The 27,638-nt window shown below is 48.8% G+C and overlaps 12 protein-coding genes across 12 annotated transcripts; 7 read left to right on the plus strand and 5 right to left on the minus strand.

Moving 5' to 3' along the window:
- Positions 1 to 303: 303 nt before the first annotated feature.
- BJ212DRAFT_1478303 (uncharacterized protein) lies at positions 304 to 910 on the plus strand (the record flags this gene model as incomplete). Its single annotated transcript, XM_041339689.1, has 5 exons — positions 304 to 351; positions 405 to 476; positions 526 to 599; positions 649 to 697; positions 749 to 910. The coding sequence occupies 5 exons, from the start codon at positions 304 to 306 to the stop codon at positions 908 to 910; spliced, it is 405 nt and encodes a 134-aa protein (XP_041195426.1).
- A 105-nt stretch (positions 911 to 1,015) lies between these two features.
- Positions 1,016 to 3,143, minus strand: BJ212DRAFT_1551860 (origin recognition complex subunit 4 C-terminus-domain-containing protein; the record flags this gene model as incomplete). Its single annotated transcript, XM_041341917.1, has 5 exons — positions 1,016 to 1,292; positions 1,353 to 1,543; positions 1,597 to 1,705; positions 1,755 to 2,429; positions 2,484 to 3,143. The coding sequence occupies 5 exons, from the start codon at positions 3,141 to 3,143 to the stop codon at positions 1,119 to 1,121; spliced, it is 1,809 nt and encodes a 602-aa protein (XP_041195427.1). The 3' UTR covers positions 1,016 to 1,118.
- Positions 3,144 to 3,543: 400 nt separating this feature from the next.
- Positions 3,544 to 4,735, plus strand: BJ212DRAFT_1338312 (uncharacterized protein). Its single transcript, XM_041335008.1, has 4 exons — positions 3,544 to 3,592; positions 3,644 to 3,716; positions 3,771 to 4,220; positions 4,285 to 4,735. Exons 1-4 carry the CDS (start codon positions 3,579 to 3,581, stop codon positions 4,627 to 4,629), a joined length of 882 nt encoding a protein of 293 aa, XP_041195428.1. The 5' UTR covers positions 3,544 to 3,578; the 3' UTR covers positions 4,630 to 4,735.
- On the plus strand, positions 4,736 to 6,798 carry BJ212DRAFT_1338317 (alpha-ketoacid dehydrogenase kinase). Its single transcript, XM_041335009.1, has 12 exons — positions 4,736 to 4,976; positions 5,027 to 5,068; positions 5,125 to 5,238; positions 5,295 to 5,317; positions 5,366 to 5,446; positions 5,502 to 5,876; positions 5,930 to 5,957; positions 6,010 to 6,118; positions 6,170 to 6,443; positions 6,497 to 6,540; positions 6,591 to 6,622; positions 6,673 to 6,798. The coding sequence occupies exons 1-12, from the start codon at positions 4,806 to 4,808 to the stop codon at positions 6,700 to 6,702; spliced, it is 1,323 nt and encodes a 440-aa protein (XP_041195429.1). The 5' UTR covers positions 4,736 to 4,805; the 3' UTR covers positions 6,703 to 6,798.
- A 362-nt stretch (positions 6,799 to 7,160) lies between these two features.
- On the plus strand, positions 7,161 to 8,849 carry BJ212DRAFT_1002605 (uncharacterized protein). Its single transcript, XM_041328819.1, has 3 exons — positions 7,161 to 8,087; positions 8,143 to 8,208; positions 8,266 to 8,849. Exons 1-3 carry the CDS (start codon positions 7,327 to 7,329, stop codon positions 8,489 to 8,491), a joined length of 1,053 nt encoding a protein of 350 aa, XP_041195430.1. The 5' UTR covers positions 7,161 to 7,326; the 3' UTR covers positions 8,492 to 8,849.
- BJ212DRAFT_1445606 (kinase-like domain-containing protein) lies at positions 8,797 to 10,614 on the plus strand (the record flags this gene model as incomplete). Its single annotated transcript, XM_041338137.1, has 10 exons — positions 8,797 to 8,830; positions 8,856 to 8,988; positions 9,041 to 9,218; positions 9,274 to 9,282; positions 9,321 to 9,356; positions 9,409 to 9,650; positions 9,698 to 9,941; positions 9,998 to 10,239; positions 10,292 to 10,519; positions 10,572 to 10,614. 10 exons carry the CDS (start codon positions 8,797 to 8,799, stop codon positions 10,612 to 10,614), a joined length of 1,389 nt encoding a protein of 462 aa, XP_041195431.1.
- A 1,458-nt stretch (positions 10,615 to 12,072) lies between these two features.
- On the plus strand, positions 12,073 to 14,861 carry BJ212DRAFT_1338343 (DEAD-domain-containing protein). Its single transcript, XM_041335010.1, has 10 exons — positions 12,073 to 12,255; positions 12,314 to 12,529; positions 12,589 to 12,915; positions 12,964 to 13,206; positions 13,254 to 13,398; positions 13,450 to 13,756; positions 13,813 to 13,979; positions 14,029 to 14,208; positions 14,263 to 14,645; positions 14,698 to 14,861. The coding sequence occupies exons 1-9, from the start codon at positions 12,191 to 12,193 to the stop codon at positions 14,641 to 14,643; spliced, it is 2,031 nt and encodes a 676-aa protein (XP_041195432.1). The 5' UTR covers positions 12,073 to 12,190; the 3' UTR covers positions 14,644 to 14,645; positions 14,698 to 14,861.
- Positions 14,862 to 15,082: 221 nt separating this feature from the next.
- BJ212DRAFT_1338348 (uncharacterized protein) lies at positions 15,083 to 18,958 on the minus strand. Its single transcript, XM_041335011.1, has 10 exons — positions 18,157 to 18,958; positions 18,016 to 18,102; positions 17,466 to 17,961; positions 17,314 to 17,410; positions 17,120 to 17,265; positions 17,018 to 17,072; positions 16,557 to 16,971; positions 16,358 to 16,508; positions 15,384 to 16,303; positions 15,083 to 15,330 (listed from the first exon to the last, which is right to left on the minus strand). Exons 1-10 carry the CDS (start codon positions 18,865 to 18,867, stop codon positions 15,298 to 15,300), a joined length of 3,111 nt encoding a protein of 1,036 aa, XP_041195433.1. The 5' UTR covers positions 18,868 to 18,958; the 3' UTR covers positions 15,083 to 15,297.
- Positions 18,959 to 19,005: 47 nt separating this feature from the next.
- BJ212DRAFT_1478310 (uncharacterized protein) lies at positions 19,006 to 19,539 on the minus strand (the record flags this gene model as incomplete). Its single annotated transcript, XM_041339690.1, has 2 exons — positions 19,006 to 19,428; positions 19,480 to 19,539. The coding sequence occupies 2 exons, from the start codon at positions 19,537 to 19,539 to the stop codon at positions 19,006 to 19,008; spliced, it is 483 nt and encodes a 160-aa protein (XP_041195434.1).
- Positions 19,540 to 19,614: 75 nt separating this feature from the next.
- BJ212DRAFT_1338352 (DUF1682-domain-containing protein) lies at positions 19,615 to 21,108 on the plus strand. Its single transcript, XM_041335012.1, has 5 exons — positions 19,615 to 19,857; positions 19,914 to 20,010; positions 20,061 to 20,400; positions 20,450 to 20,950; positions 21,003 to 21,108. Exons 1-5 carry the CDS (start codon positions 19,743 to 19,745, stop codon positions 21,066 to 21,068), a joined length of 1,119 nt encoding a protein of 372 aa, XP_041195435.1. The 5' UTR covers positions 19,615 to 19,742; the 3' UTR covers positions 21,069 to 21,108.
- On the minus strand, positions 21,109 to 25,214 carry BJ212DRAFT_1338358 (uncharacterized protein). The gene is made up of 11 exons (XM_041335013.1): positions 24,756 to 25,214; positions 24,641 to 24,704; positions 24,463 to 24,573; positions 24,237 to 24,409; positions 23,770 to 24,190; positions 22,736 to 23,715; positions 22,527 to 22,685; positions 22,423 to 22,475; positions 22,088 to 22,367; positions 21,890 to 22,037; positions 21,109 to 21,828 (listed from the first exon to the last, which is right to left on the minus strand). The coding sequence occupies exons 1-11, from the start codon at positions 25,052 to 25,054 to the stop codon at positions 21,178 to 21,180; spliced, it is 3,339 nt and encodes a 1,112-aa protein (XP_041195436.1). The 5' UTR covers positions 25,055 to 25,214; the 3' UTR covers positions 21,109 to 21,177.
- BJ212DRAFT_1338361 (PUA-like domain-containing protein) lies at positions 25,194 to 27,562 on the minus strand. Its single transcript, XM_041335014.1, has 4 exons — positions 26,763 to 27,562; positions 26,582 to 26,708; positions 25,690 to 26,527; positions 25,194 to 25,631 (listed from the first exon to the last, which is right to left on the minus strand). Exons 1-4 carry the CDS (start codon positions 27,429 to 27,431, stop codon positions 25,601 to 25,603), a joined length of 1,665 nt encoding a protein of 554 aa, XP_041195437.1. The 5' UTR covers positions 27,432 to 27,562; the 3' UTR covers positions 25,194 to 25,600.
- Positions 27,563 to 27,638: the final 76 nt, after the last annotated feature.

Here is a 27,638-nt window from a genome sequence, read left to right on the forward strand (position 1 = left end):
CGTCCATCTTAACTTGGACACAGCCTTATAGAATTCACCTCTGATGATGTCCGATCGCGCAATACTCCAGAATCCGATTGCGGGAGATAAGATCTCCCGGATATCGACCATCGCCAAGGTACTATCCATCAAACAGAATGAGGCTATTGTGGTCCCCCAGACATCTCATGTGATCCTAATCATCTTTGACACCGCCCATCATATACTCCGCTTTTGGATTGATAGAACCTTCTGTCCAAAGGTATATAAACACAAGTTGCACCCATCCCCTCTGCATCCACTCACTTATTCCTACTTACTATCATGGGTTTCCTCGACGCCTTCACTAGCTCTCAGTCCCAGTACGACGAGGTTAGTCCCTCTATAACTCCACAAATAACACATCTTCAATGATGTATCTACAGTTCCAAAGCTCAGATGCACCTCACCAAGCTAAGTTAAGCCACGAACTCCTTGGTGGTGCCGTCGCGTTCGAGGTAAGCTCACTCTTTCCCCGCCCTAATTAGTTCTCATGTTGGATTTCAGGCTGCCAAGGCTTACGAAGATCACTGTGCCCGGAATGGCCAGCCCCAAAGCCACGCTTTGGCCAAGGAACTTTTGTAAGTCGCGCCAGACACATACTTTTCGTATTGCTCATGCAGTGTCCAGCGCTGGTTTTGCCGGAGCTGCCGTTGACCGCTTGGTCGAGACGAAGGGTGTACGTATTTTAGTTATTGGGATTAGACACTCTAACGAAACACTGGAATAGGCTGACGCGTGGTCTGCGCATCAGAGGAAGCAAGCGCGCGAGCATGGTATGGATTTCTTTTGCCACATCGTGATTTATTTTGACGACAAGTTACTTGAAGCTCAGACGCAGATCGACGAAACATTCACCGAAGATGTTTACGTGAACCAGCAGTCTTACTAGTTCTGGCTAAAGAGTTATACCACGTGTCAAATGACCTGTACTTGATACTCGAATCCAACAACCTGTATAGCCATGCGAGGCATTTCAATCTCATGGACGAACTATTTCGTATATACAATGCGTGCCAGAATACATACATAGCTTGCACAGATCCTCGATTGATCCATATTCTAAATGGCGAACAAAGCTATGCAGCCACGTCACAAACTTATTGCGCTTTTGTGAGCCACTTTTTCAAGTTCGTTTTACCCATCTTGTCGACTGCCCTTTTGACATCATCCCAGGTTAAAGCGCTTCGATATCGAGCGAATCCTGGAGCGATGCTGGTAGACGAGGCAGTTATGCATATGAATATTCGTTCACCAATCAAGCGCTCGAACCCCTGAATTGTATTTCTAGACTTCAGCAGATAAAAATAGGTCGATAAGAATTCTTAACGCACCCTCATCAGAACTTCACGAGTACACCGGGACATGCCGATGCTTCCTCCTGCAACCTGGATCGGGGCCGCTGCCGAAGCACGGTATTGTTCACGGAAAGCGTCGTAAAGCATCTCGAAGGTTATGGCATCATGGCCAGCAGTATGAGCATGCACGGCAGCTATTAGAAGACAGACTGAGGGATACGGCAATGCTGGTAGAGGGGTGAGCCGAAATCTTCATGCTAGAGAATGTAAATAGACGCACTGCTCAAGTGAGGGAATGGATCACATATACGCTGTGCATGTACTGCTGATATGAGCTGCGCACAAGTGGGAAACGGAGACGAAGGGGCTAGTGCAGCGACAACGCCAATCTATTCGATAGTCAGAAGAGCTCTCGAGCTAGCCACCTAGGCGTCGCACCAGGATTCGTTGAAGTACCCTAATGTCGCGCGTAACAGCGACAGTTTCTTGAATTTGTTCGAGCACTTTCCGATCCGTGATAAAATTGTCGATAGCCAAGGTCCATAACGGCTCCCACTCTTCCTCTTGGGGTTCAATTCGGGCTCGTAACACTCGTTCTATAAGCTTCATCCAGAATGAGAGCTCTGTCGGAGCTGCAGTACGCAACATTCGTCCAGAGAACCTGCTCTTGACCCTTTTCTCCAAAAGGTTGATTGTATCTATCCTCGTAGTTACCCCAATGACTGCAATGCCATTGTGTCCTTGACCGACTTTACAGCTTTGCGCAGTATCCAGTAAACAGTAAAGAAGTGCCTGCCGAGCATGTAACGCAAAGAGATCGAAGGCGTCTAAAATGACTACCACCGGCCGCGAAAGCGTGGTTAAGGCTGATACCAACGCGGGGAGATGGGATGGGGGCGGGATGTCGATGCTTGGGCTGGCGTCCAGGAAAGGATTGTCGTCATCATCTTGGTCATCATCATTATTAAGTTCACCAAGGTAAGTTTTGCCTGTTTGGAGGGAGAGCTGTCGCGCGATTTCTCGAAGTGCGAGGCGATCATTTAGCTCGGTATGACCCGAAAGCCTAATAACAATCGGAGTCTGGTCCAGAGACGCGATAGCTCGATCCACAATCTTGAAACATTGGCTTAAATATGGTTAGACGACGGGAAGATGTGGGCAACTTACGGCAGTCTTTCCGCTGCCGCGTGGTCCTAGGACAAAACAACTATTGCCCTCCCCACGAGTGACAGTTCCCGCAAGCAGATCCTTTAGTTGCTGAGAAGCTGCCGTATTAACAGGGCCAAGACTAGCGCCTTCATCGCATTCCATGCTACAATTTTGTAGTTCTGATAGCATAGCACTCTTCTGTAGACGGAGGCACGTGCCGAGATGAGAGGGGAGACTACGAGGAATGCGGGTAGGTGACTGGGGTCTAGAAGCTGGAGATTGATCTTTCTTGGGAGACTTCGACTGTAGCCTATCCCTACTCGTTGTACTCGGAAGTTGATCAGTCCGATTAGGTGAGTTCTGGGGAGGCAAGACGTTCTGAAAGGGGGAAGGACGGCTTGGCGATGCAGCAACTAGTTCTGCTACGTGACATGCAACACCTGTGGTTGTGGTAGGTATCTTAGCCAGGGGTTGTCGGGTGCTAGGCGCCGGTGAGGCTGTGAAAGCAAGCTTTGGGAATGATCTAGGTGTCGTAATTTCTACAGAATGCAGAAGGACGCGTCCAACGTGAGGTCTAGGTGGAGGCGTTGTGCAATTGGCTGGCAGTTTGAGGGGGGAGAGATTCAGCTCATCGGCGTCATCGGAGTTGTCAGGTTCTTCCGGTTTGTGAGGACTCATCATCGGGTTAGACTTCTGTTTTCCATTCCTTGTTGAAGGTGACGAAGCATCGGTCTTCTTGAGGGGTGACGTCTTACGGGTTCGTGGGGGGCGTGCAGATTGCACTGGCGTATCCAGCTGTGCATCAACTTGAAAGCTTTTGCTACTCTGCTGGATAACTTTCTTCGGAGAGTTGCTAGACCGGGCTGATGGTGCAGCCAGTCCAAAATTGTTCTGTCGAGCGCTGGCTCTAGTGGCGCGCTTTGGAGGAGAAGCCTCGGTGACAACGTCAGGATCCTCACGCGCCTTGCGTTTAGGCATTTGTGTTGATAGGTGGTTGAGATCAGGAGTAAGTAGCTTGTATTTTGAGTCTAACGCGTCTTGTCACACGTCTTGTGGTCACGAGTGGACAGTGTCACAAGTCCACGCTTTACTATTAACCAACTCTTTTGTTTCATGGGATTCACAGGGCAAGTTACTTCAGCACCAGCTCGTCATGGTTGACCTGATACACGATCCAGGCTTGCTCGATGGATCAATGCACCAAGCACAGGTCTCGACCTCATCCGTGAAAATATAATGCGAAACCACCATGTTCGTTGCAACGAAAACTCAATCCTCATCCCGGTTCGTTGATGCCGCTCGTAGGGTCAGCTCCGAGGAAGGTGGTTCTTGAGCGTGAAATCTTACCGCTCGACACTGGGTTCAATACCCGGCCTTCCAGTCCACTCAGAGCGCTCCATGTGCACTCTGACGATGAATGAGAATGTCTTCGTCCTTCTAGAGGATCCTGCAGCACCTACTCGTGCAGACATTGTTCAGAACTCCCAGACTACCGATGGACAGGTTTTCCCAGTCCCACCACATTACCGAACTACTTTCCTCACACTCCGTCCGCCTGGCGCATTAGAACAAGTTCTGCATCAGTTGAGAGCACGCTGGATCCCCGTCAGGCAAACAGCTCCTGGCACGCAAAGAAGTCAGGGCGGTCAGCAACTCTCTGTGGAAGGTTTTGTTTTTGCTATTGGCAATGATTGGCTTGTCCGTGTTGGTCATGTAGTCCTTGCTGGTGGCGCCGTCAAAGGTATGCTTCTTGAGGTGAGCGATCAACGCTATCAGCCTTCGCAGGTGGCAAATTAATTCAATTTATAATGATGCACAGGCCGAGTATCTCCCATTACCGGTTCTCCACTCTCAAACTGCAGACGGAACCTCAGAGCTTCTATCCAACCTTCTCACATCGGTCCTCCCAAATATTCGAGAAGCTAAAACAGTGGCGGTCACCATCAGCGACTCTCAGTGGGAAGAGGTACTTTGGGATCGTGAGGAAGAGGAAAGACAGTTGTCACAGGAGAAAGCAGAGTCGGAAGGAGATCCAGATAGTATATATGTCTTTGGCGACGAAGGATTAGCCTCCGAGAAGAAGGGGGATTGGATAGGAGTTGATAGAGACCGTAGATCGGCTTTCTTGATTATCGGCGCATTAAAATCAGAGGGCATTCTGTAGTTTGCACCTACGACTGCCTTCTGAAGAGTAGTTTATACTACTGGTGATGGAACCATGAAGACGTTTTTAGCGTCTATAGTGAACTCCAGGGATGGTTCTTCAGTGACTCGTATCTCCCACTAAACGGCCCACTCATGAACATTTAAGCCACCATTGGCACCTTCTTCCACCCAACCATGTCATGGCGGTTTCAAAATAGCTGGAATGCAAGCGCTTGTGCCCGAAACTTGCAAAGGCACTCCTCCAGTCAGGTCCAGCCCCAGTCAACCGCGCTCCACTTTTATCAAAATCGCCAACTAGAGCTCTATGCTTCAAAGGAAGCGAACAGGCTGAGCCTCCGACAGCTCGTGAAACTGCTTTTGTAAAACCATTTCTTAATATACTCATGGTATGATAGGTGTTCTTTGGGCGGTCTATGGACGAGGAGAAACTGATAAAGGTGAGCGCTTGAAGGGGCATAATGTTAACGCCAATGTTCAATCACATTTGTTACAGAGCGCTAATTATGTCCGCACCGAGCTGCCTGTCCGCATCGCCCACAGGCTGAGAGACTTGCAAGCCCTTCCGTATGTAGTGGTAACCCAGGAGGGTGTAGCTCAGGTCTATGAGGTTTGCTCAAATAACACTACTTCATAGCTTGTTCTTGACCTCGGGCAACTTTACAGTTGTATTGGTCTGCATTTGAGAAGTCAGTAACTTGATTGTGCAGAACGTACTTTTCTGACTTGTTTATAAGGTTTCGGCGCTACCCTCAAGTCACCACCTTGGAAGAGAATCAGGCCTTTTGTGGGTTCCTCGAGAGTATTCTGGACGAGCAGTAATACATTATTTCTGATTCATTGTATTCCTGGTTCTAACTACTAATATCCCAGTGCACCTGTCATACCAAGTCTGTCGCTGGGACTCTCCCTTTCATCTCCGCACCTTCCACCAGATTCCTTAGATGCATTCATGAGACGCATGCTCGTGTCCCGAATCTCAAGGCGTGTTCTCGCTGAACATCACCTTGCGCTCTCGAAGTCGCTTGGAACCAACAGCCTCAGTCTCCCTGATGACCCACATGTCGGCATTATTTACACGGCGCTCAACCTCAGACATTCCATTGACAAGTGCGTCGCGCTCTTGCGTAGCAGGCCGCACGATATAGAAGATGAAACTGGGGAGAGCGTGCCGAATCGTGGATGGCCGGAAGTGATCGTTGACGGTCATATCGATATTAAGTTCTCCTACATACGCGAACACCTCGAGTAAATCTTTTCACTCGTATCGTGTTTAATCTCTCACACGCCTCATTCTCCAGGTACATTATATTTGAACTTCTCAAAAACGTGCAGGTTCTCGGATCACATCTCAAAGAGTGGTTGGCTCACGGCGTTCTAGGCAATGACGGCTACTGGACTGAACCACCGAAGTTCATCTAGCCTCCCTCCTATACGCGCCACCATCGTTGTTGGCGAGAACGACGTTGGGGTGAGAATATCTGATCAAGGTTGGCATCCCTTTTCTCGTCTACAAGCGAATTTAAAGTGAATATCTATAGGTGGTGGTCTCTCATTAGGTCGGATAAAGTCACCCTCCGACCTCTTCTCTTTCTCTCACATCCGCAATGCAACACGCATGGATGACACGCGGCTGGGCGCACTACGCTCCGCTAGCTCGAGAGGTGTCAAAGCAACTGTTGCGGAGCAGATACGCCCATGGCGGTCTGAACAGTCGAATGTGGATTCGAACAATAAAGACCCTGAACGTGAGGCTGGCATTGCGCCACATCCTGGAATTGGGTTGGGCCTACCTATGAGCAACATATTCACAACGTACGTGATTCTTGGCTAGTGCCTTCATAATGTCAACTGAGCTACCTTTATAGGTATTTCGGAGGCACCCTGGAGTTGGTTTCCCTGGATGGTTGGGGTGAGTAAGATCTGCCCGTTGTATTCGGGCCACGTGTTGACTTTGTGAAGGAACGGATGTATATTTACGCTTGCCCAAGCTGGTGAGTTTCTTTTGGAGTCAGCAGGTATCAACATGTGACGCTGGGCCAAGGGCACGAACCTTGAGGGTATTGAGCTATAGGCGTTCTACTGCTATGTATAGTGCACGTGAACTTCGCCTATAAGTATGTACTACTGCTGCCAGTTCGACTTCCTGTGGCATCAAATAACGCAGCTGGTGAGATTAATTCTACCCGGATATTATTATTTGCCACATCCGTATAGGCTCATCTAGTAACTTCTGTATTGCAGAGTATTATTCAGTGAGGGCTTGTAGTTCATGAACTGGTTTCTTGTGAAGTACGATAGACTTGGCAACCACCACTGCCAATGCGGAGTCACCAAGTGTTATTCACGAGGTGAGCAAACAATGTGGACTTCATCACACCTTGCGAGATCCTCCTGCTGCCTCATGCCACCTGCTTGCAGTTCAAGTCGTACACGATATAATATTAATCCCTCTACTTTGAGTAGTGCCTCCGGGAGTTCGCACGTCGTGACATGAGTCATGATGCGTATGTAATAATAACTTGACATATGTGTCAGTGAGTGTCAGGGCTAGTAGCAATTTGCTGTGTATACATGTTGGCAACACTGGACTCTCCGTTGGACCTGGGCGTTTATCTCTTCTCTTAACGAAACACTCATCTTCGACCTTGTTCGATGTCCTTGCCGTCCCTCTTTAGAGCACCAAACCTGGTTCATAATGAGCAGTGATTCCTGTAACCCACCCCCACCTTCATACGAGCTGTCCCAGCAGGGCCATGACCGGAAGATTGTTGAAAAGAAACTTCAAGAGCTGCTCTTATCAAAGATCCCTATTCATAATGTCGAGGAAGAGCTCGAAGAGGACGATAGTAAAGATTCTAAAGAACCAGAGGAGCAGAAGCAGAAACAGCCTTTAAGTTTGTTCCAGGGCCCAGTACAACCACTTCATATACAGAGGCGTACACTTCGGGGAGCTCGCCCCCTTCCTCCAAGCCCAGCAGACGCCCAATATTCCCGTAGCAAACCAGTTGCCATTTACCCAATTGGCCCTCTCAAAGAGGAACCAGAGCACTATCAAGAGCTTCTCTCGCCTCCTCCGCCTTTCACAGCTGTAGGTCCTTCCCTTGAAGGACCTCCGTATGAATACTCGATGTATCGTGCCAGTGGCTCTGCATCACAACCACCACCCAACCGTACTTCCTTTAATCCACCCCCAATCCGTCGTGCACAGCACCGTCCCTCTTCATCATATTCCCCTGCTGAACCACCCGTAGAGACTTCTTACCGGCGTATTTCTCATGGTTCTTATCTCGAGCCCTCTAGCTCGAAGCATCCAATGCCAACGCCCCCAGGGAAAAGCTCAAATGCCCGGCTAAATTTTAACCCATCAATTGCCTACGCAACTTCATCTAGCTCCATGTATGATCCTTGGGAGCATGCATCTGACTCGACAGCAGTTAATGCTGCTTCACTCTACTCGTATGCGATGCAGTTGTCATGTTGAAGTTAGTCATCTGATTGATGGCGTATATAGGTCAGCGGTATCATCCTATTTACATCCAGCGTCAGCTGTCAATCCAGGTCCGCGCCCATCTCACATGTAAGTTGCCAACCTTCATTCGAGTCCGAAACCTACCTTATGCATGCGATGTGAAAGTGGGGCCAAGAACAGATTCTCAACGCCTCCTCGACCTTCTGCATCTTATGAATCGCTCACGCCTGCAAGCAGCCCAGGATCTCCTGCTTTGCAATTCCATTCACCTTACGTACCTGCTTATTCGGCTTCTCAACAGTCACTGCCTCGATATGTTCAATCTAAGTCAAACCAAACGGGTCATGTTCGATGGGCCTCAGAAGCCGATTTTAAAGATAAATACCCGTGATCTACTGTATCCTTTTGTTGCTATTCACTCAACTGTACTACGAGGTCCCAGGCGTCCTACACTCTCATTACCCCCATTATGATATCTTACTTCGTGTACATGCGTTCCTCAGACGTAGCCCAAATAGTATGGAGTCCCTTGTCTTATCACTAGTATTATACTAGCATCTACATATGAAATCACAACTCAAAAGTTACAATCAGAACCTAGAATATTTTCTTGTCACGTTTACATAGCTAACCAGCCGATCAACATACTCGACCTCGGCTATTAATTGATAGGTGACGCGGCGGGCCCTCACTGTCATGCAACGCTCGAGCAGTCAGTCGACGACTTCAAGTTCGTCAGGCTCAGATAAACCTAGCCGACTATGTTACTTTCGAGCGTAGCGCTGCTGGTTTCTCGGACGATGCTGTTCACCGTGCAAAAGCTGCGCAGCTCAAGCTGGAGCATTTCTACAAAGTTGCCGTAGAGGCAGCCATCGAGCGGAACACCAGGTACGTTGAGAATTGCCGGTCGACTCAGAAGAAGGCTCTGATAGGTTCGCAGACGCGTTGAGCTTGAAAGGAAGCTGCAGGCCGCTGTCATGACGTCCGAAGACAGGAAACATCGCCAACTGCAACAACTGGGAAAGAAAGAATCTACTTATCTTCGACTTCGGCGGACGCGGTTAGGTTTGGATGACTTCAGAACAGTTAAGGTGATCGGGAAGGGTGCTTTCGGTGAGGTGGGTGGTCTTGTCAACTCAGTTGGCATGCACTATACGGTGTCATTGCGTGCAGGTCAGGCTGGTCCAAAAGACTGATACCGGTAAATTTATGCTATGAAGACATTGAAGAAGGAGGAGATGTTGAAAAAGGACCAGGTACGTGTTTCTTCGTCGTGACAGATGCAGGCGACTGGAGCTTTCTTCGTAGTTGGCCCACGTCCGTGCTGAGCGTGATATTCTGGCCGAGTCCAACTCCGCTTGGGTGGTTCAGCTGTTTTATTCCTTCCAAGACCCACAGACGCTGTATCTTATCATGGAGTTCCTCCCTGGTGGGGACCTCATGACCATGCTCATTAAATATGATACATTCTCCGAGGACGTCACTCGGTTCTACATCGCAGAATGTGTACTTGCTATCGACACTGTTCATAAGCTTGGCTTCATTCACAGGTCAGCATAGCCTTTCTTCACGTTACTAGTCTTATACGTTCTCGCAGGGATATCAAGCCGGACAACATCCTAATCGACAAGGATGGTCATATAAAGCTGTCTGATTTTGGACTGTCGACTGGTTTTCACAAGCAACATGATTCAAGTTATTACCAGCGGCTTTTGGACTCTTCCAACGGCGTGCAGTCACCGGCTGCCGCTGCCCGTAACAGTGTCATGGTCAATGCTATACACTTGACTATGTCAAGCAAAGACCAAATCGCTACATGGAAAGCTAACCGTCGGAAACTGGTAAGAACAGTGCTATGCTATGTCCACAGCAAACACTGATTTGGTGGCGTGACAAGGCATATTCGACTGTTGGAACTCCTGATTACATTGCTCCCGAAATCTTTCAGCAGAAGGGTTATGGCAACGAGTGTGATTGGTGGTCGTTAGGTGCGATTATGTTCGAATGCCTGGTTGGATACCCTCCCTTCTGCTCCGAAAATACGCACGATACCTATCAAAAGATCATGCAATGGCAATACCACCTAGTGTTCCCGGATGATGTCCATCTGAGTCGAGAAGCCGAAGATCTGATCCGGCGGTACGATGTCTAAAATATAACTGCTGAATAGTCGTGCTCACATCTTCGGCAGACTCATCACATCTCAAGATCGCCGATTGAATATTGAACAGATCAAGAATCATCCGTTCTTCTATGGCGTGGAGTGGGACAGTATACGCCTGATTGATGCACCTTTTGTACCACATCTTCGCTCGATCACGGATACGTCGTACTTCCCTACGGACGAGATTGACCAAGTACCAGCCGAAGGCCCTGTAGTAGACGCTACCGATGCTCAAAAGGACCTTGCGTTCCTCGGGTATGATGTCTATTCAGCTTTATCTTGTTATTGGTTACTCATGGTTTGACAGATATACCTTCAAGCGATTTACGATATCATCACACGTTGCTTGATGTTGGACTATTCGCTAATGATTGTATAATGTATATATGCGAAGTTTGTACACATGTACGAATCTACGGCGGACTCGCCGTAATTTCAATATTGGTGTGCATGTACCACCTTGTCCGGTCACTATATATTGAATTCGACGACCCAACATTTCGGGTGTCGACACTCGTTGGATTATTCGCACAGCCACCTCCGTGCGGATATTCATGCACCTGTTAGCTGGGAAGTTCCGGAGTATATGTGTGATTGGGCGCATGTTGGCGGGCCATTCAACATGCATTTCATCAGGTTCAGGATTCCATTCAAAGTTCCTTGTTATCGATGATGGTCAGGCTGCCCAAGCATAGTTTTGACATGTCTATAGAATCCCGGTGTATCGCATTCACAGCGCAGCGCTGCGGAAGTATTCTTATATCAGCCTACCAGGACGCTCAGGCAGTGTTTCGAATTTCCAAATACATTGCAAATTGCGACAATTTTAGTTGACCATTCACAGACCGTATTGGGGTTGTAGCATATTCAAAAACAACCTACGATTCGCCCAAGGTAAGTGGGGATTTAGCTGCATATGAAACTAAAATCTCACCTATCTTGTTGAGTTTGAGCCCAAGGAACTTGTGCAAACGACGCGTCTGCAGAACGTCTCGGAACGTCTCTTGACGTGCACGCAGGTGAGATTTTAGTGTTCTGCATCATCTTGTCGCACCATTCATGGTGTAGTAGTGTCCTGTCATAAGTTAGTCACCGCCACCGAATGTCGAAAGATTTGACCGATGTCATGAATGACACCCCGATCCGTTTCATACGTCTATCGGACATGAAGTTCGTTGGGCGTAATGACGTGAAGAAACATTTGCAGGGCTTTGTTCCTCCAGATAGGGTGGTACAGTATCCCTGGCAAATCTATGATCCCTCCCAAACCGTCAGGTATGCCATTCTGTCTCACAAATGGCTGGATGAGGGAGAGCCAATTCATGAAAAGATGAAGAATGACGCGGCAGCAACTCTGGGATACGAGGAACTTTTGTGAGAAGGCTAAGGAATACGATGTGGAATTCGTGTGGTCGGATACCTGCTACATCGACAAGAGCAGCCGTACCGAGCTCGACGATTCGATTTGCCCTATGTTTCCGACACATTCGAAACCGGTGTTGGGAAATGAGTACGACTCAAGCGCATCGTAACAAGCGAGCTTGAGATCACCACATGGAGTCCAGCTGAGGTTCCCGCGCCCGAGAGTCATCAACATGCGCTCGGGATTGTTAATTATTCGCTTTGCCATGATGGATCACGCAAATCCAACGCAGGTTTTTCAGATACTGCAATGGTTCTTGTGTAAGGTAGCTTAGCTACTCACCTGTAGCTTTCGTGATAATATTGTAGAATCAACAATTTTGGATTCAGAGTCTTGTGACTTACAAGGTTGATGTCGCCATCAAAGTTATTTCAATGTTTGGCAACTTGGCGATATCACAACTTATCAGCGAATGTCACATTAGTCATTATTGAATGAGCTAGGCAGATTTACAGCCATTGGGTCAAAGATCACTAGTGCACTTCCAAACGTCTTGCCCAAGCATGTCACAATCTGCTGCATTTGCTGGCTTGTGGTCGTCGCTTCCAACACCATTAACACCATGGGTGTGAGTCCACCGTCATTTAAACTCCAAGTATTCATGTAGTGAAACCAAAGTTTTCTAGTCTGGATGTTATACAGTCGCTGGGGCATACCCAAATGACGCCCGTTCAAGCTTCCACAATACCGCTGTTCATGCAACATAAAGACGTGGTAGTCGAGGCTGTAACAGGTTCTGGCAAGACACTAGCGTTTGTCATCCCTATCCTCGAGCGTCTTATCAGAAGGGATGCTAGACTCAGAAGAAACGAGGTTGGTGCACTGGTCATCAGTCCTACGAGGTGAGTTTGTGAGGAACTCTTAAGTTACTCAACGTCTAATCCTAGTCCTCCTTCGAAAGAGAGCTTGCAACTCAGATTCATTCCGTATTTTCTCTCTTCCTGAACGCCCAACCAGATAATAGCACATCGAAGGAGTCTGAAAATGGAGAAGGATCACCGCCATCCCCAGCAGACACTGAATGCTTAGGAGCAGGATTTCCTCTACCTCTTCTACTTATTTCGTCAGATAAATCTTCCCCAGCTCAAGATATACAGCGGTTTCTCTCCACTGGTGCTGATATCATCATCGGGACACCTGGACGCATGGAAGAATTTCTTATAGGAAAGGGGAAAACTGTTGTTAGCGTCAAGGAGCTGGAAGTGTTGGTGTTGGATGAGGCAGACCGGTGAGCCTCTCCAGTTTGCAGGAGCTTGTTTATTGAAGACATTCAAAGTTTGCTGGACCTAGGCTTTCAAGCTGCTCTGACTCGCATTATTACTCATATTCCGAAACAGAGGAGAACTGGTCTTTTCAGTGCGACGATGACAGACGCTGATGCTCTTTCTGAATTGGTTCGCGTTGGCTTACGAAATCCTGCTCGCATCGTTGTCAAAGTTCAATCAAAGAGAACAAATGGAACGAAGTCGGGAACCTTGCAAGAAACTCAAGTCATCGAGGAAAGGCGGATACCTGCAGGGTAAGGCGTACGTGCTACGTAACATTTCTTACTTATTCCTATCTCAGACTTCAAAACTTCTACATTAACTGTCTCCCATCCGAAAAGTTGGTTCAACTGACACGTATAATCAAGCAGGAGTCGTCATCTCACCACGCACCACACTTCATTGTGTACTTCGCGACTTGCGCATGCGTCGATTATTTTTATCGCGTGAGCGTTCTTACATCGATGTTTTGCTCCTGAATTCCAAATGAGATTTAGATTTTATCAACACTGTTACCATCAAATGTCCAACTCCATTCCCTCCACGGACACCTCCCTCCCGCAGCCCGCACTCGTGCTCTCTCGGCCTTTTCTTCGACTCTGTCGTCGTCCTCTTCCCCTTCAGTGCTTCTTGCTACGGACGTTGCTGCCCGAGGACTTGACATTCCTCATGTTGATGTTGTCGTTCAATTCGACCCTCCATCTGACTCAAAAGCCTTTTCCCATCGGTGCGGTCGGACAGCTAGAGCCGGGAGGAATGGGAAGGCATACGCACTTTTAGTAGGAAGAGAAATTGAGTATATTGGTCTGTTTTCATACGCACTCATATTGCGACTTCGATCTGACGGCCGTAGTCAATAGATTTCTTATCTGTTCGAAAAATTCCAATCAAGCAGCATCCTTACATACTAGCAGATGGAAGCAAGGCGCCGGAAACAGATTACCCCTCGACAGAGGATGATGTCGTCAATACCTTCATATCCCAAATCAGACAAACCGTCATGACAGATCGCGCGCTGCATGACAAGGTAGCTGCCTTTCTAAACCTGATGTGTGGCTATTCTTACAGTTTAACAGGCTGTGAAGGCGTTTGTCTCCTTCGTTCGTGCATACTCGAAGCACGAGGCCTCCTACATCTTCCGAATCAAAGACCTAGACTTGATAGGTGTTGCCAAAAGCTTCGGTCTGCTGCGTCTGCCACGAATGCCCGAACTGAAAGATCGTGATAAATCACGATGGGAAGGCGCAGAACTCGACGTACGTTCAATGGTTCTTGGATATCGCACATGCTGATTGTGCTGATGAATGAAGTGGGATTCATACTGTTATGCAGATAAGGCACAGGAAGCCAAGCGAATTGAAGAAGATTCGAAGAAAGCTGTAGTAAAGCACGACTCCGAGACTCGAGCTGCCAAGCGCAAGCGTAATGCTGCATGGAGTCAGAAAGCTGATGATAAGGAAGATAAAGACAAGCGTCGGACCCAAAAGGCGAGGAAAAGGCAATGGCTTAAAAGCCAAAATGTTGTCAGTGGCGACGCAAAAGGTGCCCTCCAAACAGGCAGAGCCAAGCTAGAAGAGAGCGGCGGAGAGGACGATTGGGACGAACTGGCACGAGAAGAACGATTAGCCAAAAAACTGCGAAAGGGGGCTGTCTCGCAGAAAGAATTCGATCAGGAATTCGGTGACTTGTGAAGGTATGGCGATATTTCGTGCCCCTTAATCTGAAATTTTCATTCCTTGTTCAAGGTGATTCTGAACATGTAGTGACTTAGTGCTCAAATTTACACAAGCGATCCATTCACCCTCGGACGTCTACCGTGAATTACAATAAGAGATGCCTGTACACTACGTGACTCCAAAGCATGAGTAGCGTTTTTGGATACGTGAAATTAAGAGCAAGCAGAAGCCATGGAGGTAAAGAAGAGGAGTATACTTAGGAGAAAAATCAAAGGGTGGAGACACGCATTGGAACAGGTGAAGTACTGACAGACACGGAGATAAGCCCACGACGCGCGGGAACAAGAGACTGCCAAGCGCACACTGACAGTGGTGCACAGGTGGAGTACGCACATGGGAATCACGCGAATTGCTTCAGCCGTTCCGTCCTTACAGATGCTTAGCGTGATCAACATCCCAGGAAAGCACGTGTCCAATTCCTTCAAAGTTAGCTACCAGCTATGTAGTAGTAAGGGCGAGATGTGGTCAGCACAAACATCTCCACAAACTGAGCAATTTGGCTAATGAATACCAGATTTCACATGAGTCTTGTAGAGGTGATAAGATCTGTCAAAACCATAGTAGAATATCGATCGCTGTACAACAGCTTGCGAATCCGAATCGACCTTATCATGTATCCTTTCTACGTAGGTTCGGTCGCATCTACAAGGAAGCAGTGAGTAACAAGTATGAAGTCAAGTTTAACAGAAGCTGACCACTTCCACAAATAACGGCAACAGCAGTGGAATGTAGACCAGATCAGGAGGCTTGAGCATGTTAGTGGATCCCTTCGATTTATGTGATGGGTGATCTGGTGCGCGCTCACGGTTTTCCGCGGCACGTGCAGTTGTGGTGGGGGGAGGTGGGGGTAACGGTTTGTCCGCGCGATGAAGTGATGGCGGTAATGGTGGGACCGGAGGGGCATCTTTCCAATTCATTTGATGGGAGAAATTGGCAGATTTCGTACTCCGTAATGAGATGGATCGCTGGCGGATAGAAGGGGGAGGTTGTTGTATAGGTGGAGGTATCAGCGGGCGTTGTGGGGACGATATATGCGGAGATGGCCTAGCTGTTTGAACTCGGGACCGAGTTGGAGTTGACCTTTCCTCCTCGCTCTCCTCGCTCTCGGCATCTTCGTAGCTCCCCGAACTGTCCGTTTCGTACTCACTGGAAGACTCATCGCTTTCGTCATCCGATTCCTCCGCGGCAAGATCAAGAGCATCACTTTGCACCAGTTCCCCGAAATTAATTTCCCCTACTACACCGTTCACCAGTGCCTGCGTGGCTTCGTCTTCAGCATCCGCATCATCATGTCCTTGAGCCCGCGTGAAGCGCCTGCGCACTCTTTCTTCGTGTGCGATCTTCAGCTTGTAATGGTACCGAGCTACCTCGTCTATCTCGTTCATCATGTTCATGCGCTCTTGCCCGCCATGAGGCAGTAGCCATTCGAGCGAAACCGGTGATCCTAGACCTTCCCGGACGACAGTAAGGAATACCTCGATCCACCGCATCAGGCTTTCAAACAACCCCTTCCCGTTTGCATGTACCTTATGCACGAAGGAGTAAAATGCTTGCTCGTGCCGGCCGACGAGATCAATAAAAGTTTGTACAGTGGCCTGGGGATCCTCCTCGCTCACTAATCACTCGATAGTCAGACTTTCTTCGGTAAGAATCGGTGCGAAGAACTTACTGTCTTCCGTAGCCTCGACAACCCTAATTAAATCGGTGACGAAATTCTGCAGATCTGATATAGAATTTCCAATATTGGCAGCCCGGTATACTTGGGCTAATGGTGCATAGAAAATGGAGATGATATCCTTGAGTAACTCGGCGGTAACACCCTGGAAGTGCGTCAGCGGAGATACTGACAATTTGTCAAGCGAGCTGACCTCGAATATCAGTGCAATCAACTGTTCCAGGTCTCTCAGTCGGGAGTAAAGCTGCACGAGCACTTTCATATCCTCAAACAGCCATGCCTCCTCGTCGATTGGCCCATCGTCAGAGTCAGAGTCCGCGAGTTTTTCCCGCTCCCTTAGATATGCCGCATGTGCAAGATGCGCCCGGTGCACTCGGCGCAATTGGTCACGATTCAACCTGGGTTCTTCTCCAGAACGCAGAACGACAGCAAGTACGGGAATTTTCCCCTGCAATGCATTCGTTCGGTACGTGTCCTGGACCTCGCGTGGGGCGTTGACAAAGAGGCGGAGCTTCTCACACACGACAGGGTCATCAACTTTGGCTTTTACAGCTTCAATATCTTCTTCAATGATTGTAACCTCTTCCGTAAGGGAACTAGAGAACATTCTGGAAAAGTGTTAAAGGCTGATTAACCAGTTAAATTTTGGATTACCGTTGAAGGAGACTTCTTCCACCGAAGGGAGTCGCCAGAAAGATGTCCACCACGCCTAGCCTTCATCAATACACGAATCCTGAGGAGGTATATGCACCTTACTGCGTATCATTGCAACTGGACTGCTTATCTTGAGTGCTGTCTTCAGCAGAAAGTAAGGCATTAATCCATGTAAACGCTTCATGCTTGCGAATGTTTCCGACGCAGTGTCAGACGCGACAAACATTTGGAAAATCGTCGAGGCTAGCCTACCAAAACGATCAATTATCTGGTCACGGAAAGGAACGTATACGCACGTTATTCTGCCCCATTCTGCCACAGCCCGATAATTAGGAGGTAATTGATTTATGTCGGGAGTCACCTTAATTATGGCGAAAATATGACTGAGTCCATCTATGAATATGTGAGATTTGTGATGAATAACTCTTGGAGTTGAGTCTTGACAGACCTTTTCCCATGATATCGCCCTTGACGCTCTTCACTGCATCTCTTAATCTATCAACACGGCCAGCAATTTCGTGCGCAAACTGTTTCCTCCCATTTTCACGAATTCTATCTGCATCTTCTCTTCTCCGAGCATCTTCTACCTCTTCAGGACTTAAACTAGTAGGTCCGCTGAGTAAGAAAGATTTGAGCACGGGAGAGCTCCCGATTGCCCCATTGTTCATGAGAGAGTGCAGATAAGCTCTAAGAGTCAGCCTGTTTTTTTCCCGGGACAGCCGTGGTGGAGATCTCCCGCCTCCAAACTGCTGTGAAGCTGGAGAGTGCGGGAGCGACTCAGATGAACCATCAGAGAACGTGGCACCGTAATCGGAGAGGGTCGTGTGCTGCATCCGTGACACGATGGAGACATCTGGAGGAGAGGTCGAGCGGGGAATATTAACGATCGTACGATCTTTGACGGGCGGGGAAGGTACCATCTCTTCAGGATGAAATTTGCGCAACTATACAGGAGATGGAATTGGCTGTGTCAAGGATTGAAGCGCACAAAGTCGTACCTCATCTGCAAGTGTTTTAAAGTCACCATACCTTCGGGACACGCAAATCTCCCTGTTTTCTGATAGCCGAGTCCTGATGATGAATTCCTATACAAAGCGATAAGGACATCGATGATTGACAATCGATATATGCCAGCAAACCTCGTGAACCCGACTGCGGACCCGACCCCTGTCTGTGACAGTCCTCACACACATAATATTTACTTCGAATACGTCGCGATGTTTGGCTAATCGTGCCTGCCGCTTCTTAGCCAGTTGCTCGAGCCGATCGAGGTCATGTTGGTTGAGCCGGACGACCTCCTCTTGTTCTACTAGTTTTGTGCCAGCGCTGAAAAGTAGAGCAAAGTTCCGCTCCAATTTGTCAAGTAATTTGAGGCGAGCAGCCTTGGGGTCGTTTTCATCTTCAAGTAATGAGGTGGGGGATATGTTCTTCGCAAGAGCAGAGGCAACAAATACTTGTAATTTATTTGAATAGAAACCTTTATCTGCGGCTGCGAGGAAGGGGAATGTTAAAACAAATTGGCGGAAAATATACTTCAAGAAGGGTAAATCAAGGGGCTGAGCACCCACTGGGGGTGGTGTAAATGGGGCCCCAAGGTATGCAAGAGTGGAGCCGCCGTCATCGGGTGCGTTTGTTATACAATTTAATTCTTTGTGGAATTGAAGTTGTATTAGCGATTTCTTCAAGTAGTGAGCACGGAGAGGTGTCAGAGCCAAATAGTGCTCCTCGGAAGGAACAGGATCCCGCAGATCATCATCAGTTGGGTTTGGAACAGGAGGTATCTGGCGAGTTGGTCGACGTGGCCGATGCTTTGAAGTCGAGGAATGGGCCTGAGGAGGTGATGTGGTCATGACAAGGAATGCTGGGAGCCCGCAGTACTTGCAGTCGACTCAGTTGTCGATATACGGCCACATTACGTACATCAGGCCGGCACTGCCACTCCAGGGGCTATTTCTCCTATATTGTCATTAATTATGCCATGAGCCAAGTCAACTACTGCTTGGGGTATACACTTTGGATCCTTTATACGTTCTTCTGTGAGGCTCATCAAGCAACTTTTTAAGCTTAGCAGCAACCTCCTTCACACCCTGACGACAATCCTCCATTCCCCGCCAAGTTCCGGCCACACTCCAACATTCAGAACACGCTTTCGACGCCTCGTTGACTGTCTCAAGTTCCAGCTCCCCTCTGGAATGTAACACAACCATAATATCGACAAGGCGATGGAATCCAGTACACCACGTCTGGATGCCATGTTCGGCATTGGTACTTGTATCTGTCACAAGGTATGATGATGCGAGCCCGATCGCCCGACGTAACATGGCTTGGTCGATAGCGCTCGACTGTTGTGTCATGCGCTTTACAACATGAATTACAAAACGGCCATAATCGGTTGGCTGGCTTTGTCTTGGCTGCTCTCGTGTTTAGAAACACCGAATTACGGACTATTATCTTGAACTTACCTCCATTTCGACCTGGAATTGATTGAGTAATGACCTTGTGACGAGCATTGATGGATCCATTGTCAGTGTCTGAAGGAAAGAGGGAGGGGATGATGGCACTCACGACTTTCTTGCCTCTTCTACCTTGTCTGCTGCGATCTAGAGCCAAGTCTTGATGTCATATCGAATGCTCCGGAAATTACCGAACGGACTTCTTTCCGAAAGGTTCCCATGTGTTCTTTAAGTTCACCAAGTTTCCGAGGACTACAGCTAAGTAGCAAGCCATGGCGAGTCTCCTCGTCAAAATTCTGAGTGCTATGACACCCCCACCATTTGTACAACCAACAGATTATGATGGTTGGGAAGTTAAATGGAAATTTTTAGTCTTTCGTCCAGGACGTATGTGCTTGCAGTCGGTTCTTTCCTAACATACTCGTGCTCACCGCATGACACAGTCTTTCAAAACCAGGCGTATCTTTTGGTTGGATTGTTGGCGTATGTAGCCATAGCCATCTACGGCAAATATGTCAACTCCAAAAGAGCCAATTGCTGGTACGTCTATGTCTTCAATCTGAATCTGGGCATCTTTAACGCACTTTCAGGTATGATGCTCACCTCACGCTCCTTCAGGACCAATTCTCTTCGCCTACATCTGCCTCAGGGCTCATTGCAGATGGGTACACGGACTTTTTCAATTTCTCCACCGGTCGACGTGCTATTGCATCCCTGCACACTGTATTCTCACTTCGCCCACGTCAAGATCCACTGCAACTCATCTATCATTTCGGCTGGGAATTATACGACCTCAGGTACAATCCATATGATGAACTCATCCTGGACTTCAAACTCGACGCGGAAATGGCTGCTAGTATCCCAGATTACGTATGGGCAGTCCTCGCAAAGGATGAATTCGCGAGTATTAAGGATAAACGTTGGGATTTGGTTAGTCTCATACCCTACAGTCATTTTATATTAAACTTACACGCCATAGACGTTCACCCGTACTGCCGATCATGCCTCACTTCCAGCCTCGCTCTCCGTGATGACCGAGTGGGCAGATGTGACTGACAACTTGTTCAAGGCTACTCCCACGTTATCACTAACCAAGCTCCTTTCCGACCCCATTAATCTCAAATACTTCAAATCCATTTCCGTGACGGATCAGCCGCGTGAACGTCCTGCTGTCCCTCTTACACCTGCCGAACGCGAGAAACACGTCATCTTGTGTCTGGCTGTTCCCCCTGCAGACAAGGCTGCCGAGACCATTCCTTTAGTCTCGGCTATGTTTACATTTATTGATGGTTTAACGAAGATGAATTTGCGGCCAGAAACCCGTTCTAAGATGAAAAAGGTCCGGGAGGACGTAGACAAGGAAATCCGGGAAGAGGCTGTCAAGGAAAAGAAGCAGGAAGTGGCCGAGGATAAGAAGGCCGCAAGGCGGAAAGCAGAGCTAGAACGCGTCTCACGCCTGAGCGCTGCAGAACAGAAAAAGGTTTGTCTTTGCATATCGGGTTCTACTTCCTCGCTCACCACTCCCGCATCAGATCATCGAGCGTGATCGGAAACGTGCCTTGAAACGTTCACAGGGCAAGGTAGTGAGGAAATCATAAATATTCCATTAAGATCATATGTAACAAGGGCTAGTGTACATAAAAATATTATTTCATATATCCTTGACCGAGCAGTAGTCCATGCAGCAAATAACGCCGAAGTAAAATATTATGAAGGTAATGATGGTGAGACGGAAGCACTGTTAGTCCGAGAATCCGTGGCAGGGGCACTGCTGTCGCGGGACTGCGTATGAGACTGTGATGGTGACGCCTGCACCCCACTTTGACCCGCCAAGAATCCCAACCTTGCGGTCCATTTGGTAAGGAACTTGAGCAACCACATTGGCTGCATCAAAGCGTCCTTGTGTTCATCTTCCTCTCCCGCCTCGCTCATCTCATCATCCGTCTCATCACCAAGCACCCGCAAATCTCCCAACCCGGCACCTGCACGACGTTCCTCCTCCGCCTCGCTCTCCGTCCGTCCCCATACATCCACCTCTCGCTCCTGGCCGCCAAGCATCCACTGCTTCGCCCGTCGCTTTCTTGAGCTAACAGTGTCCGATCCAAAAACTTTACCCCTAAGCTCGAGCACTTTTGCTCGAGGCGCAATTGCTGCATCCCAGAGGTCTTGCCGTCTGAACTGCCCCGCCTCGTAGTCGAGAGCTGCGACTTGTTGACGACTACTGTGTGCCGCGACCCTTGCGTCTTCCACGCGTTGTAGGACTTCGAGTTGGCTCGACAGATTAGATAGAAATTCACGATGATCTCTATCATCCTTTAGAAGAGCCGCGTTAGTCGCTGCTAGGTTTGAAGATACATGCTAGACCGGTCCATGTCGTAATGAGCGGGCATCCAAGGAACTCATGAACACAAACGCTCACCTCGAGGCAAGCAAGCATGCATTTCAAATGCTCTTCTCGCCGATGCATGACTAATAGGTGGCCGCAAAGGTCTACATCGATTTGCATCCATTTGAAAGGAAGGATACGAAGGTCTCGGAAGGCATCCAGGTCGTGAAAACTATGCCGTCTGTCACGAGTATCAACATATAATATCTTTAGTGGGTTCCATCCGCCTACCTCTGGATATCAGGCCTTAACATTTTTCTCTTCCTCTCTGCCTCGCTCTCTCTTTCAGTAGATTTATCGACAGGCTTTCTCTTTTCTTCTGCACTTCCTACACCCGACCAGCTAGACACGCGACTCTCGTCTCTGGGCCGTCTGGGATGTCGAGCAAGGAAGGACTTCACACGACGATTGTACTCTGGATCATCCTTGTTAAGGTTGGAAGTGGATCTTTGTGCGATGATGGATGCATCGGAAGGGTCAAGTATGAACGGGTTGTGTGTCTTTGAGATCGCTAGGATTGATGCATCAGATCACAATCCAGCCAAATAAGTCACTTGTGTGCATACAGATGGGTGATACCTGGCCGCTGCTCGGGAGGTCTTCGTCATCCCCGCTATTCCTACCTCTTAAAATCGAATGCGAATCTTTCCAGACAAGGGATGGTACTCACGGGGATAACACCACAGATGGTACGGTCAAAACGCTTGTATCGGCATACACGTGGCCCGATAAAGACGATTGTGCAGACAACGGCACTGCTATCAACGATGAGCGCCCTGTAGATCTCAATGGAGATGATAGATCTATCGATCTCTTGGACCGATTGATACTATAATGAAGATGTCAGCTCAGAGCGGAAAAATCTAAGAAGCTACCCACCCAGCCCAGAACTCCAATTTCTTCTGAACCTTTCCAGACCAAGCACCTCCGAAGGTAAGATCAATATCGTCTTCTCCCGCACTTTTCACGATCCCCGAATCGTCCACATCACTTGACGTAAGTCGTTCCTTGTCCTTATCTTTTTCTCGTACCTTCTCCTGGGTTCTGTGGAATGTTTGCGTGGGTTCCACAGCACGCGCCCGCAAACGAACCGCTACCTCCACTCTACCGGTCCAAAGGGCACGCACGCTACCGGCTACTCGTTCCTTTTCATCCACTTCGTCAGGTTTCTCGTCCTTCCTAACACACTCTCTTGCCAATTTGTTTTTCCCGGCCCTGGACCCAACTTTCTCATGCTGTTTATCACGCCCTATGACAGCTCTGACGAACGTGCCCAGGTCCACCACGGGTGCCAATATACCCTCCGCACCAGCCACGCCACCGCGCCCCACAAAGCCCCTGACACGTCCGCTCAACCCGCGCCGCTCATCATCTGATGAGTTTGGCTCAGAAGTAGGGTCAAGAGTTGATAAAATGATGCGTTGCACACGTCGTGAGTCGGAATGCTTAAGCCTTGCCTCATGCGTGGAGGTCAGCGCATTGTATAAGTGAAGATTTAAGTAAATTGAGAGCGTTGGTTGGGGAACTGAGCAACTTGCACCAACGGAAGGCGATGGAAAGTACATGGAGACTGCTGGCGACGCTGACAGTCCAGGTGAGGAGGTGCCTGATGCCGTGACCAGGAGAGGTGTCTCCGTGTGCGAAAGTGTTGGCGACGAATGCGTCCCATTATTGGGATGCGAGCTGATGCCCAAAAGCTGAGCCTGTGCGCATGCACTAATGCAAGCAATTAACACGTGTGGGTGTAGGAATGGATCCTTCGGCACTGCTCGTGCAAGGGATGCAAGTTTATTCCGCGCCGAGAGCACAAATGAAAGCAGTGCGGCAACCGCAGACGGGTCGGCAATACGTTCGGTTGCCTGAAAATGCTTAATTTGGCTAGGGTCTCAACAATGAAGAGCAATCTCACAGACCTCAATACCTGGAAAGCTCTCTCCTACCTCCACCATCCATTTGTGCAAACCATCTATGGTGACATCACAAAGTAGGCCATCCAACATAGGTAGGGTAGTCAGTGGGAACATTCCACACACAGACAATGCAGCTTGTATCAGTTTCACCAGCTCTAGAACAGCGGCTGCGAAGTGCGGGTGACGCTGCGATTGCTGTGCATTAATATTGGACGTGCTATGCTGCGGAGAGGCGCCAGTGTACAATGACTGGACATGTGAAGAAGAGCTGTTCAATGTGTCGGGAAGGGTAAGGGGACTTGGAGAATGCGAGAAAGTGCGAGTCTGGGCACGCGAATTCGGAGACTTAGAGCGAAATGGATGTGTCGCAGACGGCGTGTCAGGAATGAAGTACAATGATTTAAACCGGTCCTTTGTCGTCTCACTATGAAATGATGAGCAAACACATAGACCGAGTGCCTAAACCTTACCTAGGTTCTTCGAGCGTAACAGCACTTCGGCCACTGCATCCCATTCGCAGCAGATTGATGTTGCAGTACAAACGCTCTTGTACTGCTAGAAAATCGCCATCGGGAATTTGCACAATTGTATAATCAGACCGAAAGTTAGCCAATGAGGTGACCATCAGAATGCCCAGGGGCGTCTAAGGCGTATACATTAGCACTAAGCGAGTATACCGCCCAAGTGCCAAGGTACCTGTTTTGGTCGGGCCCCATCTTTGCGAAGGTGTTGTACAGAAAGCTTGAGTTCTAACTCTCCCTCCTGGTGTGTCAAACGGTCGGCAGGCTTAAGCACGGTGACAGTAATCTGGAGCCACAACAAGTGGGATGAACATGTGCTCCCTGAAGTCCAGGCTTACACCACAAGAACGTACCTTATGGGAAGGGTCTCCCGTATATACAATGAGCACCGTAACAGGGCGTACACGCTCAACTATCCTAAGCTTCAGTCAACACACGCCGAATTCCACACAAAGACAAGTCACAAACCACTTCTCGACCGCATACATCTGGTAACCCTGAAGCTCGACACGATTCTCGGCAACTTCAAGACGAGATTTCCTCCCAATCCAGCGCTCCCCGATGGAATCCCCGCTCACCCCTGTCCCCGTATTGAATGCCGCGCTTGTCATGGTGGCAGTTGCCGAGCCGGAGCGCGAACGGATTAATTTTGACGATGCTTGCCTTCGTGTCGGTGGGCTTGGGGGAGATTGTGGTATACGCGGAGGTGCGTGCGGGCGCACGGTTGGCATGAGCAGCCGTGGTGGGCCTAGGGTTGAGTTCGCCATGGCCCACGCTGAGCACTGACGTCCGAGGGTGCAGTGGAATAAGCAGTTCGGAAGAGTGTCACGCTTTGGCTAATAAGGGTGACTCCGTTGTGACAAATAACCTCCGCGCTTGGGCTTGAGGCACTTCGTAACCACTTACACGCTGCGCACGATTACTTTGTTTGCGAAGGTAAGTTAGGATAAGCCTTATTTCCACTGCAACCTTCCCAAAAATAAGGCCGTTGGGGTCAAGATTATTGGCGCACCGTCAAGTATATATAGTACTTCAAGTAGAGTCCAACAGGAAATAATCAAGCTAGTCCAGATCCCAGTACCCGATGCAGAAGTAACCAAGTGAAGAGTCAAAGAGAAAATGGGGATAAATAGAGCGCATTGGTAGGATACATTCCAGCAGGTGGTATCAAATAAAATCGGTGCGGATGATACTGTACGTGGACAGAGTACGTGATACATGTTAAACAAACTCCATTTTTTTCTTGCATCTCCTTCATTGTGATCAGGCTAATTCCATGCTGTAATAAGGGAATATGATGTGAATGAACAGGGCTATATGACGATGCATCCACTCGAAAACCACCTAACCATCGAGTCACAGTCAAGAGTGGGATAGGGGTAAAATAATATGTAGCACCCACCAATTACTATTCAACTGTTCGATCCAGCCCACGACCATTCGCAGACGGAGTCGCGCGCTTTTAATAGGTAGCAATTTGGCCTTTTCATGCTCATCTATTGGGAGCACCATACCCATCCAGAAGGAGAACGCATCAGGGTTCTCGTCAGGCGGCTGCGGACCGTACGTATGGTTTAGACGCTGAACTACCCACGGCGCAGTACCTGCGCGGAGCTGCTCCAGAAACGTGTGGCACGTTTGAAGGAGCGCGGCGGTGCTTAGAGGAGGGTTAGTGGGTGATGATGGAGGTAGTGACACGTTCGACATTATACGCGAAAAAAGGTGCGGGGATGATGATGCATGACCCGAGGCACTAGAAGCAGACGACGATGCGGATAACGAGGAATCAGCGTTCTCCTCGATCTCAGACTCCCAGTCATCAAAAAGGTCTTCATAATCGTCGATCCGCTCCACCCTTCCGATCATATACCCATCTAGAGATCCGCGTTCGAGTATCCTGAACCGATGCGTGCCCCGAGTTTCCACCATGCTCCGCCCGTCTGAAAGCATCTGCACACTGCGGATCTCAAGCATGGTACCAAAATCTGCACCCGCATCAACGCCGAGACCGGCAACAGGCGCTGCACGTGGAGGCATTATCATGCCAAAGGTTGGTGTCGGAGCCTCGAGACAACGTCTCAGCATAAGCCGGTAGCGTGGTTCGAAGAAATGCAGCAGTGTTGGCATTCCCGGAAACGATAATTGGCAAACGAAAATGGGCGTGTCTAAACGCGCGTCACGCTCTTCTGCCGCAATTACTTGTCCTCTTGAGTGATAGGACTCAGGGTAAGCTTTGAGCACTGCACATTAACAAGGAATCAGATGGATGCAACAGCTACACGGAATTTACTGACGGAGAGCAAGAACAACTTTGTTATGCGAGTGTTCATGAAAGTGAGCGAAGCCAGGTAATTCCACGCGACATAGCGGACATAACATGCTATGATCGAGGGACCTCTGTAAGCATTTAGAGCAAAAAGTCTGGCAGTGCCGTCGTCAGGGTCTTCATACAGAACAGAAGTTATATATACGTACATGTTGACAAGGCGTTGTGACAGGCTGGTAAAACAGCATAAAACAGATCTCGCACGTCAACTCCGTAGTGAGGTTCTTGTCAAATTCGGCTAGTGATATAGCACCAGGGTCAGAGGGATGAAAATCCGACAAACGTGAATTGGACATATGACGTCGACGCCGCTTCCGTGGTCGAGAAGATGTCGATGCAGAGGATGAATCGATGGAACTCGACGGGCCAGAGACGGGTGTCACGGGACGGCCAGTTGATGACGAGGACGATGGAAAAGTAACCGGTTCATGCTGTTCGTCATCAGAATCGTCCTCAGAGTCAGAATAGGTCTCCACAAGGTGGTCAGGCTGCTCGCCCTCATCCTCTGCGGCCTTGATTACTAGTTCCACCAACTTTCTCACTCTGACGTCAATTCTTCGTTCAGTTGGTTCAGGAGAGCTTGTATGGTTCTCGGTGGTCGCTGGGAAGAACGCGACTCGAGAACTGGGCGGAATAGTTGGTGTGAAATTGGCTGGAGTAGACGAACAAGTAGGGATTGGGCATAAATCCGAGATTATATGTGATGAACAGACGGTATGACCGCATCGTAGAGTGGTTGGGTCTGTCAGAAGGCGAGACGGCGAGCAAAGAGGACAGTGCAGAAGAGGCAGAATAACATTTGGAGAAGGATGATCCATAACTTCTCAAGGATGTGTTACTGGGGCTGCACTAGCGAAGAGCAATGAAGCAGGGCTATCCGAGAATTATATGAGCACACAAGATGAGAGAACGGAATATATACTTACGAGTGCCAGAGTTCATCAGCGAAGGATGAATGAAAGACGAGCTCGAGGATCGGTATAGATTTGCTCAGTGGTTCCCGCTGCTCTCCGCGGTAAGGCAAA

This window comes from Suillus subaureus (genome assembly GCF_016647635.1).
Source record: "Suillus subaureus strain MN1 chromosome Unknown BJ212scaffold_8, whole genome shotgun sequence".
In the NCBI taxonomy this organism is placed as follows: domain Eukaryota; kingdom Fungi; phylum Basidiomycota; class Agaricomycetes; order Boletales; family Suillaceae; genus Suillus; species Suillus subaureus.

Coding starts and splice junctions, on each gene's coding strand:
- BJ212DRAFT_1338312 (XM_041335008.1), top strand. Junction 3,717..3,770: donor ATATAATGCGAAACCACCAT/GTTCGTTGCAAC, acceptor TGCCGCTCGTAG/GGTCAGCTCCGAGGAAGGTG. Junction 4,221..4,284: donor TCAAAGGTATGCTTCTTGAG/GTGAGCGATCAA, acceptor AATGATGCACAG/GCCGAGTATCTCCCATTACC.
- BJ212DRAFT_1338317 (XM_041335009.1), top strand. CDS start 4,806: ATGTCATGGCGGTTTCAAAATAGCTGGAATGCAAGCGCTTGTGCCCGA. Junction 5,447..5,501: donor GAGAGTATTCTGGACGAGCA/GTAATACATTAT, acceptor CTAATATCCCAG/TGCACCTGTCATACCAAGTC. Junction 6,623..6,672: donor ATTTACGCTTGCCCAAGCTG/GTGAGTTTCTTT, acceptor CGCTGGGCCAAG/GGCACGAACCTTGAGGGTAT.
- BJ212DRAFT_1002605 (XM_041328819.1), top strand. CDS start 7,327: ATGAGCAGTGATTCCTGTAACCCACCCCCACCTTCATACGAGCTGTCC. Junction 8,088..8,142: donor AATGCTGCTTCACTCTACTC/GTATGCGATGCA, acceptor TGGCGTATATAG/GTCAGCGGTATCATCCTATT. Junction 8,209..8,265: donor GGTCCGCGCCCATCTCACAT/GTAAGTTGCCAA, acceptor GCGATGTGAAAG/TGGGGCCAAGAACAGATTCT.
- BJ212DRAFT_1338343 (XM_041335010.1), top strand. CDS start 12,191: ATGTCACAATCTGCTGCATTTGCTGGCTTGTGGTCGTCGCTTCCAACA. Junction 12,256..12,313: donor ACACCATTAACACCATGGGT/GTGAGTCCACCG, acceptor AAAGTTTTCTAG/TCTGGATGTTATACAGTCGC. Junction 13,980..14,028: donor ATCGCGCGCTGCATGACAAG/GTAGCTGCCTTT, acceptor ACAGTTTAACAG/GCTGTGAAGGCGTTTGTCTC.
- BJ212DRAFT_1338348 (XM_041335011.1), bottom strand. CDS start 18,867: ATGACCACATCACCTCCTCAGGCCCATTCCTCGACTTCAAAGCATCGG. Junction 17,411..17,465: donor GGGCGATATCATGGGAAAAG/GTCTGTCAAGAC, acceptor ACATATTCATAG/ATGGACTCAGTCATATTTTC. Junction 17,266..17,313: donor GCAGAATGGGGCAGAATAAC/GTGCGTATACGT, acceptor TCGTTTTGGTAG/GCTAGCCTCGACGATTTTCC.
- BJ212DRAFT_1338352 (XM_041335012.1), top strand. CDS start 19,743: ATGGCGAGTCTCCTCGTCAAAATTCTGAGTGCTATGACACCCCCACCA. Junction 20,011..20,060: donor TCCAAAAGAGCCAATTGCTG/GTACGTCTATGT, acceptor ACGCACTTTCAG/GTATGATGCTCACCTCACGC. Junction 20,401..20,449: donor AGGATAAACGTTGGGATTTG/GTTAGTCTCATA, acceptor TACACGCCATAG/ACGTTCACCCGTACTGCCGA.
- BJ212DRAFT_1338358 (XM_041335013.1), bottom strand. CDS start 25,054: ATGGCGAACTCAACCCTAGGCCCACCACGGCTGCTCATGCCAACCGTG. Junction 24,191..24,236: donor GTTACGCTCGAAGAACCTAG/GTAAGGTTTAGG, acceptor ATCATTTCATAG/TGAGACGACAAAGGACCGGT. Junction 22,368..22,422: donor CGGCCAGGTATCACCCATCT/GTATGCACACAA, acceptor CATCAATCCTAG/CGATCTCAAAGACACACAAC.
- BJ212DRAFT_1338361 (XM_041335014.1), bottom strand. CDS start 27,431: ATGGATCATCCTTCTCCAAATGTTATTCTGCCTCTTCTGCACTGTCCT. Junction 26,709..26,762: donor TCACAACGCCTTGTCAACAT/GTACGTATATAT, acceptor CGGCACTGCCAG/ACTTTTTGCTCTAAATGCTT. Junction 26,528..26,581: donor CAAAGTTGTTCTTGCTCTCC/GTCAGTAAATTC, acceptor GTTAATGTGCAG/TGCTCAAAGCTTACCCTGAG.